Below are 16,247 nucleotides of genomic sequence, written 5' to 3' on the forward strand. Positions count from 1 at the left end.
TTTTCTAATCTTCTGCCTGAAGGTTGAAGATCTGGCAGCCAGTGTTCTCAGAGCTGAGTGGAGAAACTTGGCTGGGGTTGTGGGAGAGATTATTTTTTTATTCAGTATGTACATGTTTGCTAAGTGTTTCTTCTGTTACCCACTCCAGAAGGGAAAATTTCGTCTTTTTTTCTAGAAGGGGGATGGTTAGTGGTCCAGTTACTCAGAGTAGGGGTACAGACCTAACAGCTTCCCCAACAGTTGTACCCAATCTTCCAAACTCTTTATTTAAAAAATTTTTTTTAATGTTTTTATTTATTTTTGAGACAGAGAGAGACAGAGCATGAACAGGGGAGGGGCAGAGAGAGAGGGAGACACAGAATCGGAAGCAGGCTCCAGGCTCTGAGCCATGAGCCCAGAGCCCGACACGGGGCTCGAACTCACGGACTGCAAGATCGCGACCTGAGCTGAAGTCGGACGCTTAACCGACTGAGCCACCCAGGCGCCCCTCTTCCAAACTCTTTAGCTTCACTGCTACCTCCTGAGGTGCCTAGGGTCATCAGACCCTCAATCTTATGATGATTCTGTGGTGCAAATAAGTTGCTCTTGGGCTTTCCCCATTACTGGTTTGCTAAATCACCTACTACAGGTCCATTTTTGTGTGTGTGTATGCAGAATCTTGTTGCTGTGGAATCCTCTCCTATCCCCCTTATCCTTCTGGGTTTAAAAATCAAACACACCTATTTGTGTTTTCAACAGAGTTTCAGGAGGAAGGAAATGAAGACACTTTGGTTCAATGTGATGTCTCTCCCCAGGAATTACTCCTGTTTCTCTGCTCATTCCTACTGCAATTGGTCTAATTTGAGCCACTCTCACGGCTCCCCTGGTCCACTGTAGCAGCCCGGGTTGCTCTTTCCGTATCCGTTTTATTACACTGAAGTCAGAGTGGACTTTCTACAGGGCAAGTGTTATTTCTCCACCCTCTTTTATTAAAAAATTTTTAATGTTAATTAATTTTTTTAAGAGAGAGACAGAGAGCAAGCGGGGGGAGGGCCAGAGAGAGAGAGAGGGATGTGCAGCAGGCTCGTGAGCTGTCAGCACAGAGCCTGACGCCAGGCTCGAACCCACAAACCGTGAGATCATGACCTGAGCTGAAGTCGGATGCTCAACCGGGTGGGCCACTCAGGCTCCCCTCCTTACCCTCTTTTAACCCCTTCTTTGGCTCCCTGTTGCTCTTGACTTGTAAGCCCCTGCATCATCTGGCCTTGCTCTGCTTTTCATTCTCATCTCCCAACATTCTTCCAGTTGCTCAGTGTGGCATTTCAGGGTATTCCTACATACTGTGACTTTCTTTTGAAATGATCTCTTATTGCTTCCTCCAACCCCCCCCCCCCCCCCCCACCAAATTTTCCACTTAACTTCTACTCATTGCCTTTCAGGGCTTGACTTTAAATTTTCTTCTTTGAGGAAGCCTTTCATGTCACTCAACACTATGTAGGTCCTTTGTTGATGGTCTGATTAGTCTAAATATTTGCTATCTTTTCTCACAGAAGGATTATACCTCCCTCCCCTGATGGTGTCCATATTAGACATAACACACTTGGGAAATTCTACATTACAGCTTTCACCACTGTTTACTTTCCTGTCTTCCTGGCGAAACTATAAGCTCTAAGATGGAAAGTTTCTGCGTCTTTCTTAAACACCACCGAACCCACAGTGTTTGGTGTAGTGCCTTGGTCACCCATAGGAACGACAAAGACTCTCTCCTTGACCCAATTCTAGCAAAGTTTCTAACAGTGTAAGGCCATGTCCCTGGAATGACCCCAGTCCTCCTTAAAATGCCTGCCCTGAGAAAGCTCAACGCTGCCAGGAGAACTTACTGTATGTTCCAGCCAAAACCTGGTGCTAGGCATTTGGGCCCCTGAGCTCCATTTCAGAGCAGTTACTTTAGAAAACTTGCAATTCTATATCCCTTATAATTTTGAGATGTAAATCTGCCATACAGAACTGTCTTCTCAAGGCCCATCTCCTCCCAGCCTGGTGGTATATTGCTCTAACTTGTACAACTGCCTGTCATAAAGATATGAGTTTGTTTCTCCTCCAGATAATTGGCAGTTAACAAACCTACGTGGCCTAGTCACGTGGACCAACATCCCTTGGCACCTTTCAATGCTTTCCCCTTAGCACTCTGATCTTTGGAAAGTCTGCAGTCTTTTGGGGAGGTTCAGTTCACGATGTACCCTCTTTCCTGTTGTAGTAGTTATTACCCAGTAAAATCTATCCTTACTGCTTTAACTAGTGTCTCACTTTGTTTATCTCTGACAGTAAGCACACTAAATAGTTACTGAATTAAGTAAACAGGTTCTGCACAGGAGTGAATGGCTGCAGGGGAGGAGTTTCATTATTTCAAAGCTTCTTTTGGGGTCTATCTTCCTCTCCCTCCCTCCAAAAAAGCTACTTATCTGTTATTTTTTATTTCATAATCTCTACCTACATGAAAGGTGACAATTACATCCAAGTCACCCACGGCGCATTTTGGGATTTAACTAATCAGATTATTGTAGACAGATATAGAAAGCTATTTTAAAATGTAGCATCTCCAAATTTCAATTCCTGGCTCCTTTTTTAAACATGGCTTAAAAACTTCAAAAGTTTTACCGTTTCTATTTCTGGGCCAACAAAAAGAGTTCAGTTCAGTCCAGAAAGACATGTGGGCGGGTTGGATGTGAGTGCTAGCGTGGGTGAGTTGGGCTCAGCTTTGGCTACAAATGGCTCAACACCTCTTCTTCCCTCCCAATGGGGACAGCGCTCTGCTGACTGCTCCCGCAGGTTCCCGCTGTTCCTCCAAAATCTTGCCAGTTAAACTCTTCTGTCGATACTTTTAGGCAGCCCAGCGCCCCCCCCCCCCCCCCCCCCCCCCCGCAATCCGTGACCCTCACCGTCAACTCTATTCAGAACCAGCAGTACTGCCACTCCCACGCTCCAGTCCCAGCCTCCGCCGAGGCCGCGCCGGGGAGTGTCACGTGCCAGGACACGGGCGTGAAGCCAGCGCCGCCATGTTGGTTTCTGGCGGCGCTTTCCAGGGGAAGGGCAAGGCCGCTGACGAGCCGATCCGAGTTCCGGGTCTTGTGCGCAAGTGCGGAAGTGTGCTGGCCCCGAGTGTGACCGGTTTCCGGCCGGTGGTGCCGCACCGGCTGCCAGGAGACGTGTAACGGACGGTGGGCCGCAGCCATGGCCGAGAGGAAACTTAACGGTAGCGGCGGCGCCGCCTCTACCTCCTCATCGGGCACTAACTTACTCTTCTCCTCCTCGGCCACGGAATTCAGCTTCAACGTGCCCTTCATCCCAGTCACCCAAGCCGCCGCTGCCTCGGCCTCCTTGCTCCTGCCTGGAGGTAGTGGGGGCGGGGGGGTGTCCGGTGGGAAGAGTGTGTGCAGGGAGGCGGGCGGAGGGCGGGGGGTGACGAGGGTCGGAAAGGAGGTATTCCTTGCGCCTCGATGCGACTCTGTGGGTGGCTTGCCAGGGCCATCCGTGGCCAGGTTTGAGTGGCCCGGGGACTTTGAAATATTGGAAGTAGGGGGCCAGATCATGAGGCTTGCTTTTCGTCCGAGGAACCCTCTGATCCGAGGGCTGGACGCTCCACGCTGGCACTGGCATTACACAGATTTTTGTCGAACACATGCTAGTGTGCCAGGTGCTGGCAGGGAATGCAAAGAGAATAGTGCTTCTCAACTAGGATACAGTAGGAGATCTCCTAGGATAGACCTATAAGACTTGCAAAGTAGAGGTACACAATGCAGTACTCATCTTTCAAGACAGTGCATCATCACATTGTCTAAGAAGCCGTTTCCTGTTCTCCTTGGCCCCCACTCCTACGTGCACCCTAGCTCTTTCATTTCCTTATTATTGTCTAGGGGTGTTGCTTTTTAATGATTGTGTGGCATTACCCAGACCACAGTATCTAGGGGCACAGACTGCGTTCCAGCCCTGGCTGTGCCAGGAACTTGCTGTATGACCTTAGGCATGTTACTTTACCTCTCTGTGCTTCACTTTCCATGTCCGTACAGCCTCATAAAACTGTAATGAGAAGTGGATTGATTTTTGTAAGGTGCTGAGTGCAGTGCCTGGCACATAGTGTTATCTAAATGTTTGTGAAATAAACATATCTGCCTCTCTAGTTGGACTGTGGGCTTCTTGAAGTTTGCAGCTGTTGCTAGAGTGTGTGCAGAGGAGTGGCGTGAGTAATCAGTGGGGACTAGATCACGAAGTGCCTCATATGCCGTACTGAGGAGTTCGTAGTTCATCCTGTAGGGTGTGGGGGAGCCTTCGAAGGATCTTAAGGTAACAAGGCAGTGAAACTGGAGGTGTGTTTCAGAAAGACTGGAGTTTTCTGAGATTGCACCAGAGTAAAGCTGACTGTAGCAAGAGCGGTCAGTCTGGGGGCCGCTGGGAGTCAGGCATGAGTGGATGGCACTCTAGCCCTACCTACCCAGCCACATTGCGTATGAAGAGCAGGGAAGAGAGGTGAGAGATTTTTTAGACTATAAATTGTTGGGCCTCAGTGACTCCCTGGAGGCCATACTGTCAGCTTTATCAGCCCAGAGGCTCCTTCTCTTCCTTCAGTTTTAGCCAGAAGACCTGGCTCCCTAACTGGCATGTAATGGATACTGTGTACATGTTTCTTGAATGAGTGTCTGAATGGTTAAATGAAGGGACTGAGAAACGGAGCGGGGGAGGAGTCTGAGAGATGATGTTTTGGTTTGAGTGTCTGGATGGATGTTGGTGAACACCTGTTGAGATAGTGCGGTGTGATAAAAGCACATGAAGGAGGACAGTTAAGGTGGTAAGTTCTTTTTCAGGCTTAGTAAGTTGGAGGTGTATGTGGCTGAGTCTGCCAAAAGTGTTGAGGAAGCAGTTGGTTGATAGGTTCTGGAGCACAGGAGAATGCTCCTGGTTTGAGACAGATTTGGGAGTGTCAAAAGTGTACAAGTGGTCATTAAGGTTGTAGGTTTCGATGCCGAATGTGTCCACATGTAATTAGAAAGTGCCCCCGAGGTGAGCTGGCAGCATGCGGAGATCAGTATTTCATTTGCAGTTGATGCTAATCAGAAAAAAGTCTCTTGGATCAGGTTGATCCCAGGTTGTCTTAAAGGATGAAAGATACCACAGGGGTTTGTTTGTTTGTTTGCTTGTTTCCATTCCATGTTTTTAGTTGTTGAGAGGTGAACTGAGAAATGTAAGACAAGTGAGGTCCAGGCAGCTGAAAAGAGAGGGAACTCCTGGAGATGTATCTCCAAAGGAGAATAAAGCCAGCAGACAAAGGGCTTTGTGAAGGAGGTGAGAATTTGTTTTTGGTTACAAAGAAACAATGGAGAGGAGTATTTTGAGTAGTGGAGTATCTCAGTTAAATTGATGCGTGAGAAATAACAGTGGGAGCAGCCTAGAAGCTCAAGCCAGAATCTCTGTGAGCCAGTGAAAGAAGGCCTCTCGGGGCAAGGATCACAGTGTGCCTGTGTGCTGAGTGTGGGTCTTCTGTTGGGCTCCATGCCTCCAGCAGTAGGAGATAAGAGAGAATAAGCCGGGGGAAGGAAAAGATTAGGAAGAAAGTTTCTTTAAAAAAAAATTTTTTTTTAATCTTTATTTATTTATTTATTTATTTTTTAAATATTTTATTTATTTATTTATTTTTGGGACAGAGAGAGACAGAGCATGAACGGGGGAGGGGCAGAGAGAGAGGGAGACACAGAATCGGAAACAGGCTCCAGGCTCCGAGCCATCAGCCCAGAGGCCGACGCGGGGCTCGAACTCACGGACCGCGAGATCGTGACCTGGCTGAAGTCGGACGCTTAACCGACTGCGCCACCCAGGCGCCCCAATCTTTATTTATTTTTGAGAGAGAGACAGAGTGTGAGCAGGGGAGGAGCAGAGAGAGAGGGAGACACAGAATCCAAAGCAGGCTCCAGGCCCTGAGCTGTCAGCACAGAGCCCGATGCAGGGCTCGAACCCACGAACCGTGACATCATGACCTGAGCCGAAGTCGGACGCTCAACTGACTGAGCCACCCAGGCGCCCCTGGGAAGAAAGTTTCTACAAGCTAAGGGCTTATAAAAGTTTAGTAAGAAGAGTGGGCTGGACTTTTGAGGCCATGTAGAGGGAGAATACTTTTATTTTACAACTTGGTTGCAGAAGAGAAGGTAGTTTGGGGTTGATAATCCCTGTGGTGAAGATCAGTTTGGGCAAAGGGAAGTGAAGAGAACTGAACTTTGGTTAGAAAATGGCTTTTTTAGTGATTTGGCATTCTCTAATGGCTAGTTCTCTGGTCGCAATAGTGTGATTTTAGGGATGGCAATTAATGGTTGACCTACTTTGCCTTGGGAATACAAATACCACGTGTTCATTTGTACAATGAATGCTTTGTAGGTAAGAGTCCCGACACACCCCTTCTTGTCAACAGAGTTCATGTCTGTACTTAAGTTTCTTATTACTGTAGAAATAAAACTGCGTGTATTTGGTAGCAGAAAATATTTGAATTATTTTTTACCAGGAGGAAATTCAAAATAAGATGTGAAAATAGTAGGTATAGATTTTGTTTCTGTTTTCAAAAACTCCTATATACAGATATGTGTAATTTATATATATTTACAATAAATACTTGACTATTCATTAAAAAAATATAAAAGGTTATGTACCAAAACATTAACGTGTTAACAGTGATTGTCTTTGGGAGGTGGGCTTATGAATGAATTCTGATTTTTCCCTCCTTTTGTTGTTTCGTATTCTTATTTTCTAGTTTTTCATCTCAAAGAAAAAAAGAACAAGGTTTTCTTTCTTTCTTTCTTTCTTTCTTTCTTTCTTTCTTTCTTTCTTTCTTTCTTTCTTTCTTTTTTGTAATGCAGAGATAGAAAAAAGAACACGTGCAATTGCTCGATCTGCCTTATAGGATCGTAGCTACAGAAAAATAGAATATCCTTTAAATCTTTTGCTCTCCTGTTCCTTTTCAGAAGATTCCACCGACGTTGGGGAGGAGGACAGCTTCCTCGGTCAGACTTCTGCTCACACGTCTACCCCACAGACCTTTAGTTACTTCTCTCAGGTAACAAGCAGTAGTGATCCTTTTGGGAATATTGGACAGTCGCCGTTAACAACTGTGGCAGCATCGGCTGGACACTCAGCATACTCCAAGTCCCCAGCTGCTCTCCCTTTTACAACTGGATCCCAAGATGCGTCGAATGCGTGCTCACCAGCCATTTCGAAGGCTCAGTATGGTGCTCCACCTTCTGCACAGATGGGAATGAATACTTACCTGCCTTCTCAGCCAAGTAGTCTCCCTCCTTCCAATTTTGGGAGCCCACCGCAAGGAACGTCCCAACAAGGACACAATCCATACCGTCACACCCCTGTAAGCAGCAGGGCTAATCCTTATATTGCACCCCCACAGCTGCAACAGTGCCAAACACCAGGCCATCCCCCCCATCCTCCACCCGCCGGACCCCCGCTTCAGATGTACCAGATGCCTGTAGGATCTTTGCCACCGGTACGGAGATGTGTTTTTATATCTTAGCTATTCACTCTGGTTTATTTTATTTTGTTTTTTATTTTATTTTTTATTAAAAGCAATTTTTTTTAACGTTTATTCCTTTTTGAGAGAACAGAGACAGAATGTGAGCAGGGGAGGGGCAGAGAGAGAGGGAGATACAGGATACAAAGGAAGCTCCAGGTTCTGAGCTATCAGCCCAGAGCCTGATGCGGAGCTCGAACCCAGGAACCGTGAGATCATGACCTAAGCCAAAGTTGGATGCTCACCCAACTGAGCCACCCAGGCGCCCCTCCCTCACTCTGATTTTTTATCTCTCTCTCATCTTAGCCTGTGTTTTTAAAAACAGTGAGCTTCTATTTTTATTTTTTCATTCCTTTTTTTTTTTTAAGTTATTTATTTTCAGAATGTGAGAGCGGGCGCGTGCTCACCTGCATATACAAGTCGGGGAGGAGCAGAGAGAGAGAGGGTGAGAGAGAATCCCAAGCAGGCTCCACACTGTTAGCGCAGAGCCCGACCTGGGGCTCGATCCCACCAACCACGAGATCATGACTTGAGCCAAAATCGAGAATTGGACGCTCAGCCCCCTGAGCCACCCAGGTGTCCCAACACTGGGCGTTTAATAGTCAATGTGATGATAAACTGTTCTCAGAGGCGATTCTTTGTAATCTATGTGTTTTGAAGTAAACATTCTTTTAGAGGAATCATAAAGGGGCACCTGGGTGGCTCATTTGGTTGAGAGTCAGACTTTGGCTCAGGTCTTGATTTCACGGTTCGTGAGTTCAAGCCCCACATTGGGCTCCCTGCTGTCAGTGCAGAGTCCACTTTGGATCTTTTGTCCCCCTTCTCTTTCTGCCATGGGTCCCCACTGCCACTCTCTCTCAAAAAAATACATAAACATTAAAAAAAAATTTAAAGGAAGCTCATTAAATGGTTCATATATTATTGATTTATGAAAGTAGTACCTGATTTTAATGAGTTAACTACATGTCAATATTTCCAGATTTTAGAGTAAGATACCAATAATAAATGTTATCTGGGGATATGTCAGAGTTGAAGCATTTATTAACAGACTGCCATTTTCTCAGTTTTTAATTATCCTACTCAATCAAAACATTCAATTACAGGGACTAAAATTTATTACTTCTATAATTTCTTTTATTTACTTTATGAGGTTTGGGTCTAGACAGTCAAACTCTATCTCAGGAGGGTGATGGGGCAACATTTGCATTGGGTAAATTCTATGAAATTCCCTTATGCTTTTTCCCCAGCTGATTGTTGAACTGACTTCCACAGGGAAATCAACTGAATCAAAAAAAGGGAAATGATTCAAAGGAAGAATTAACCCAAGTGTGGCAGGGATAGCGGTATTATAATCAGAAAATAACCTAACTTCTCTCTTGGGAATAGAGAATGGGCTCAGTTTTATTGTTTAATTTAAATCCTATCAATACACAAACTTGATAATGTTGGATTTCAGCATGTTGGAAGGTAAGCGCATCACAGCATGTGGGATAGTTAATATATTAGTTTGCTGATTAAAAATTTGAAAAGGTTTCTAATTAAGAAATTTAAAAATGATAATTTCAGACTTGAAAGTTACAAAAATAAAGATAGCACAAACAGTACCCCAGTGCCCTTAATGCATGTTTACCTGTCATTAACATTTTACCCCATTTGTTCTTTTGCTTGTGCACAGGCACACACTCACACATTTGGACATCCTCTCTCTCCCCTTGTCACTATGTGTGTGTGCAAGTTGTTCGGGAAATGGTCGGTTGAATGCATTATGACTCTTTACTCCTAACTATTTTAGTGCAAATTTCTAAGAATAAGGATGTCCTTTTACATAACCACAGTACAGTTATCACCTCCGTGATTTTTAACATTGATACAACATTCCAAAATGATTTTTAATTAAAACATTTAAAAATAATTGTTTTCTAATTTAAAAAAGTGTTTTTTTTATTTTAATTTTTGTACTGTTTATTTTTGAGAGAGAGAAGTGGGGGAGGGGCAGAGAGAGAGGGAGACGCAGAATCCAAAGCAGGCTCTAGGCTCTGAGCTGTCAGAGCCCCATGTGGGGTTCAAACTCATGAACTGTGAGATCATGACCTGAGCTGAAGTCAGACATTTAACCGACTGAGCCACCCAGGCGCCACATCATGTTTAAATTTTTTTTAAGTTTATTTTTTTGACAAAGAGGGAGAGAGAACTTGCATAAGCAGGGGATGGCCAGAGAGAGAGGGGGAGAGGGAGAATCCCAGTGTGGAGCCTGATGCAGGGCTCAAACCCACAAATCGTGAGATCATGATCTGAGCCGAAATCCGGAGTCAGATGCTTAACTGACTGAGCCACCCAGGCATCCCTGATTCTGATTTTAAAAGTATTTCCAGTGCAGAAAATTGGAAAAATGCAGAATAGTCAAATGATTAAAAATTGCATCTGGATAACCCTTCTTCTCATTTTTTTAATGTTTTATCTTTTTTTGTAGACAAACATTGTATATGATTTCTGTGAACATTTTTTAGATGTGAAGATTGTTTTCTAAAACGTTAAAAAAATTTTTTTTAACATTTATTTATTATTGAGAGAGAGAGAGAGAGAGAGACAGAGCATGAGCAGGGGAGGGGCAGAGAGAGGAGGAGACACAGAATCCAAAGCAGGCTCCAGGCTCTGAGCTGTCAGCACAGAACCCGATGTGGGGCTTGAACTCACAAACTGCGAGATGATGACCTGAGTTGAAGTAGGACGCTTAACCGACTGAGCCACCCAGGTGCCCCTTTTCTAAAACATTTTTAATGGCTCTAGAGAATTCCACCCTTTAAGTCACAGATAATGTACTTAATCAGGTCTCTGTTAGACATTTAGATTGTGTCCAGTGATTTTCTGTTATAAGTGACCGTTTAGTATATGTCTTTGTAGGTAAATTTTTGTTTCTGTATTACGTCTTTTAAGATGAGTTCTTAGAAATAGAATGGTCAGGTCAAGGAATATGCAAGTTATAGAGATTAAATAAATCACAGGAGACATACTGCTAGATTGATTTCTGTAAAGGTGCCAGTTTACTTCACCATCAGTTTGAGAAAGCCCAGTCTACTTTGAGACTGATGTTGGATTTTGTTGATTTTTGTTGTTGTTAAGAAACATTGTTTTAGGGCCCAATTATTAAACTAAATGGTTGTCCAGAGATATATGTAGGATAATCATTATGAATGTTACTTTGGGTCTGAGGCATATATGGAATTGTTGTTTTTTGGACAGACATCATAGTCCTGTCTTTCTGGTGTGTTCCAGATTCCTCCTTCAGTGCCATCGGGGTTGACCCCTCCAACACAACAGCAGGCTCTTGCTAGACCCACAGGTCCTTCTGTGCAAACGCACCCTCCTTTTCTACTTCAAAACCAATATGAACCTGTTCAACCCCACTGGTTTTACTGCAAGGAGGTAGAATACAAACAATTGTGGATGCCTTTCAGTGTGTTTGACTCTTTGAATCTTGAAGAAATCTATAATTCAGGTAAGGACAGATCATGCATCATTTTTATCTCATTTTAGGAAGAGAAGAAATAGTATTTATCCATGGCTTGTATTTTGTGAATGTCGAATTCCTTAATCCTTGTAGACTCCACCAGACTCTGTATCTTAAGATAGTGATAGTAATAGAAGGCCTGAGTTACTTAAGCAAGGTTTTTAAAATGTTTTAGTAATTTTCTTCTTTGTTTAAAGATGTTTTAAGTTAGAGACATAGAGTAGTTCATATAACGTAGGTGTCAATTTTCCTATCTGTCATTCTTTTGTAGTTACGGACACTTACAAAACATCTTCTTTAGAACTCTCGTTCCTGAAGATGCTTTGAAAAGTGTTCTGTAGTCAGGCAGTTTTGAAAGTGACTTAACTTCATTCACCTCTTGAGATAGTGCACTGCAGTGTGTTAAGGCTCTGAGAAGTCCTGGAGTATAGAATTTTGTGTTTTTGTTCATCCTGATGATATTTCATCATGAGACTTAAAAATCACTCAATACCTTCTGGAAGCATACCTCATGGAGACTTGCTGCTTGGATTAAAAAAAGAAAATCCAGTTATTTGAATTATCATCTTATTTTATCTATTTATTTATTTTTAATTTGAATTGTTTTATGGTCCTACTTCACACCTCTGCTCTGGCTATTTTTAATTCACTTAGGAAGAGTCATAATTTTGAGTAGCACAAATTAATGTTAAACTTCAATTTTTATTCATTTATTTTTTTTTAATTTTCTTTTTTTTTTTTAACATTTATTTACTTTTGAGACAGAGAGAGACAGAGGATGAACGGGGGAGGGTCAGAGAGAGAGAGGGAGACACAGAATCTGAAACAGGCTCCAGGCTCTGAGCTGTCAGCACAGAGCCCGACGCGGGGCTCGAACTCACGAGGTGTGAGATCATGACCTGAGCCGAAGTTGGACGCTTGACTGACTGAGCCACCCACGCACCCCAAACTTTAATTTTTAAACACGAATGAACTTAGTTCTGTGTCATTAAGGGTCAACTAGCCACCATATTCATTATTTATTACTTTTACTTTTTAAAGTTCATTTATTTTTTTTCATTACTTATCATTTTTCAACCTGCCTTGTAACTGTTGGGTTAAAATGTGAACTTTGTGCTCCAGTCCAGCCGGACCCTGAGAGTGTGGTTCTAGGCACAGATGGAGGGCGCTATGACGTTTATCTCTATGATCGACTGAGGAAGGCTGTGTACTGGGAAGAGGAGCCGGCGGAAGTCAGACGCTGTACTTGGTTTTACAAAGGGGACACAGACAGCAGATTTATTCCCTATACGGAGGAGTTCAGTGAAAAACTAGAGGTACGTGGGCTTCATTCTTTTATGCTTTCCTTCAAAACCGTAGGCCCTGTATACATTGGAGCCTCACGTGACACCACTCACAACAAAGCAGGCTTTTGAAGAGCCTGTTTTGATGCTGTTCACAGAGAAGACTGCTTTTTCAGTGGTGCCTTTGTTCAGATGAGGTGCTAATCATGGCCTCAGTAGCTGAAGGTAGACTGTTTTATAGGGGCGTATCACAGATCTAGAAACTAGATACTTGTGTCAAACATTCAAACCAACTTAGTCTGCTGGGATCTGTTGTTCAAAGCACGTGCCAAGCACATGGATTCTTTTCTGATCACTGTTCAGTAAGACTTGAGCTTAACTTCTGATTTTTGAAAATAGATAGAAAACGGAATAGAAACAAATGTTTTAAGACTTAGCCATTCTAAAACTGGTGGTTAATGTTGTTTCACATAATTGCATTCATTTCTTACGATAATTCTACTTAATGGTTGAATTAATAAATGAATTCAATTTACGTACACTGGAAATGAGATACAGAACACTTTAGTTGCTATTTTTTTTTAACTTTTATTTATTTTGAGAGAGAGCGGGTATGTGTGAGCACGTGTGAGCAAGGTATGAGCAGAGAGAGAGAGAGAGAGAGAGAGAGAGAGAATCCCAAGCATGCTCAGGGCTGTCAGCGTAGAACCCGACGCATGGCTCGATCCAACCACCCGTGAGATCATGACCTGAACTGAAATCGAGAATTGGACGCTTAACTGCCTGAGCCACCCAGGCGCTCCTACTTACTATTTTTTAATGTAGTAGTTATTAAAACTGAGATAACTGGCACTAACAGAAAACATTAAAACAACACTATGTTAACGTTGAAAGGGGCCCCTAAAATGTTAATCTTCCCTAGAAAGAAAATTGTTCAACAGTCCAGTCTTTGGAGTCAGAAATTTGAGGGTGAGAGTGAACTGCGGTTCTGCCCGTGCTACTTTATGCCTGCGATCTCATGCAACTGTGAACTTAAAATGTCTACTGAGGGGTTGAATTGTGTCCTCCTTTGCATCCCACAAAAGATATGTTGAAGCCCTAACCTGTAGCACCTCAGAATGTGATCTTGCCTGGAAATAGGGTGCTTGCAGGTATAGTTAGTGAAGATGAGATCATTCTGGAAAAGGTTGGGCCCCTAATCCAATATGACTTGACATCATACCAAGTAAAAATAGAGAATTGGAGTGTTGCATCTTTAAAGCAAAAGCACTAAAGATTGCTGGCAAAGCACCAGAAGCTAGGAAGAGGCAAGGAAGGAGTAAGGAGTCTTCTATAGGTTTCAGAGGGATACGGCCCTGGCTGACACTTGACTTCAGACTTCTAGCCTCTGGAACTGTGAAACAGTACATTTTTTTTTTTAATGTTTTTGTTTTTTTAAATTTTTAAAATGTTTATTTATTTTTGAGAGGGAAAGAGACAGAGTGCAAGTGGAGGAGGGGCAGCGTGCAAGGGAGACACAGAATCCGAAGCAGGCTCCAGGCTTTGAGCTATCAGCACAGAGCCTGATGCGGGGCTCGAATCCACAAACCGTGAGATCATGACCTGAGCTGAACTCGGAGGATTAACTGACTGAGCCACCCAGGCACTCCAAGACCGTACATTTCCATTGTTTTAAGCCATTCATTTTGTGGTGCTTTGTTATAGCAGCTCTAGGAAACTAATAGACTGGGTAAACCTTTGTTCTCTCCTGTATGTACTGAGGATAATCTTATTTAGGAGTGATTGAGAGTAATTAATTAAATAAGATAATCTATGTAAAATGACAGACAAGGATGATAAATAGTACATGAGAACTGCTGTTACGTTATTTTTATCATCATCATAGTTCTACTTTTCTTCCACTTTTTCTCACCATGGCATAGATTTGTCTTATTGGCTTATATGTTTCTGTTATTTTAGGCTGAATATAAAAAAGCAGTAACCACCAATCAGTGGCACCGTAGATTAGAGTTCCCAAGCGGAGAGACCATCGTTATGCACAATCCAAAGGTAATGTTAATGTTTAAGATATTAAAGTGTTAAGGAAAAAAAAAAGATATTAAAGTGTAAGGTTCCTTTCAATAAATATTTTATTGAATGTGGTTGATAAATGCTCCTTTTTTTATATTAAATATAATTTATTGTCATATTGGCTTCCATACAACACCCAGTGCTCATCCCAACAGGTGACCTCCTCAATGCCCATCACCCACTTTCCCCTCTCCTCCACCTCCCATCAACCCTCAGTTTGTTCTCAGTATTTAAGAATCTCTTATGGTTTGCCTCCCTCCCTCTCTGTAACTTTTTTTTCCCCCTTCCCTTCCCCCATGGTCTTCTGTTAAGTTTCTCAGGATGCACATACGAGTGAAAACATATGGTATCTGTCTTTCTCTGCCTGACTTATTTCATTTAGCGAATACCCTCCAGTTCCATCCACATTGCTGCAGATGGCCAGATTTCATTCTTATTGCCAGGGAGTATTCCATTGTATATATAAACCGCATCTTCTTTATCCATTCATCAGTTGATGGACGTTTAGGCTCTTTCCATAATTTGGCTATTGTTGAAAGTGCTGCTATAAACATTGGGGTACAAGTGCCCTATGCATCAAGCACTCCTGTATCCCTTGGGTAAATTCCTAGTAGTGCTATTGCTGGGTCATAGGGTAGGTCTATTTTTCATTTTTTGAGGAACCTCCACACTGTTTTCCAGAGTGGCTGCACCAGCCACCAACAGGACAAGAGGGTTCCCATTTCTCCACATCCTCTCCAGCATCTATAATTTCCTGATTGGTTCATTTTAGCCACTCTGACCGGTGTGAGGTGGTATCTCAGTGTGGCTTTGATTTGTAGATAAATGCTCATTTTTGTTAACTTCTGTAGGGATCTAGTTGTAACAAGCACGTGGCTTTTAAAAGCTTACTTATCCACATTGATCGTAGAAACAAAAATGAAATTTGAATTTTTCTCATGAGGCTGTTGATGTCTGTGTGTCCGCTGAAGCTTAGTGTGCATCACAGTTTACCCACCCTCCACTTGATGATGTCTCATTTCACCTTTTAAAAATATGTTCTTCCTATTTTTGTTCATATTGTCTCCATGAATTTATTTTTTTTTAAGATCTTGATTAGTGGTCTTTCATTTACCACGCTTAGTCTCTCTGAGTTCCAGGTTCCTCACCTGTGATAAGATTTACTTCAATGTTCCCAGGGTCAGGATCATATTTTAAATAAAACGAAGTAATTTCTAGCATAGTACTTGGCAAACCATAGTTTCTCAGAACATAGGGTATTTATTTATTTATTTTAGAAAAGCATAAAAGAAAACAAAAGTAATTTTAATCTCTTCACTTCCGTAGTTCTTATTGATACTGAAATAAATAAAAATAAAAACATTCATTTGCCAACAAAATTGAAACAATATAAAAAGGTATCAAATCAAGAATAAAAGCCTCTTACTCTGCATTTCCTTTTTCTTCTCCTGTTAGTAACTACTCTTAACCTTTTGTTTTTCATTTGTTTTTGATGCAAACACAAACATTTTGCATACCATCTTACATGCATCCTTTATTTTTTTTGAAGAAAATTTTCTGTGTGACATAGGACTAATAAGTTCAATACAGTTGGTTTAACAGGATATGTGTTTTCCTAAAAAGTGGTGGGTATATCAGTTTTTGGCATTGAAATTGAACTTTGTAAATTAATTGAGAATCTTGCTATTTAAAGGATTATGCCTTAAGTATTTTTGTTAGGTAAAGATTCTTCTCTTCTAGGTAATTTTTCCTTAATTTCTTATGCATAACCCTGGATTATTATGTTACATTTTTAAAATCAAGGTATACTACTTCTGATTTAGTTGTAGTATTTTCCAGTATATGCATT

The 16,247-nt window shown here is 42.3% G+C and overlaps 1 protein-coding gene across 4 annotated transcripts in view; it reads left to right on the forward strand.

The window, feature by feature from the left end:
* The first annotated feature begins 3,126 nt into the window (after positions 1–3,126).
* Positions 3,127–16,247, forward strand: part of SEC23IP (SEC23 interacting protein) — a 43,022-nt gene continuing 29,901 nt past the window's right edge. For 2 of the 4 annotated variants that reach the window (XM_058697951.1, XM_058697952.1), the window contains exons 1-5: positions 3,128–3,373; positions 6,981–7,513; positions 10,811–11,033; positions 12,168–12,361; positions 14,288–14,377. In XM_058697951.1, coding sequence (XP_058553934.1) covers positions 3,211–3,373; positions 6,981–7,513; positions 10,811–11,033; positions 12,168–12,361; positions 14,288–14,377 — 1,203 coding nt within the window. In that variant the 5' untranslated portion in view covers positions 3,128–3,210. Of the gene's footprint in view, positions 3,374–6,980; positions 7,514–10,810; positions 11,034–12,167; positions 12,362–14,287; positions 14,378–16,247 lie in introns of all 4 variants that reach the window. The other 2 variants (XM_058697953.1, XM_058697954.1) reach the window with 2 other exon arrangements.

The sequence above is a fragment of the Neofelis nebulosa genome, chromosome 13 (genome assembly GCF_028018385.1).
Source record: "Neofelis nebulosa isolate mNeoNeb1 chromosome 13, mNeoNeb1.pri, whole genome shotgun sequence".
NCBI classification, from domain to species: Eukaryota; Metazoa; Chordata; class Mammalia; order Carnivora; family Felidae; genus Neofelis; species Neofelis nebulosa.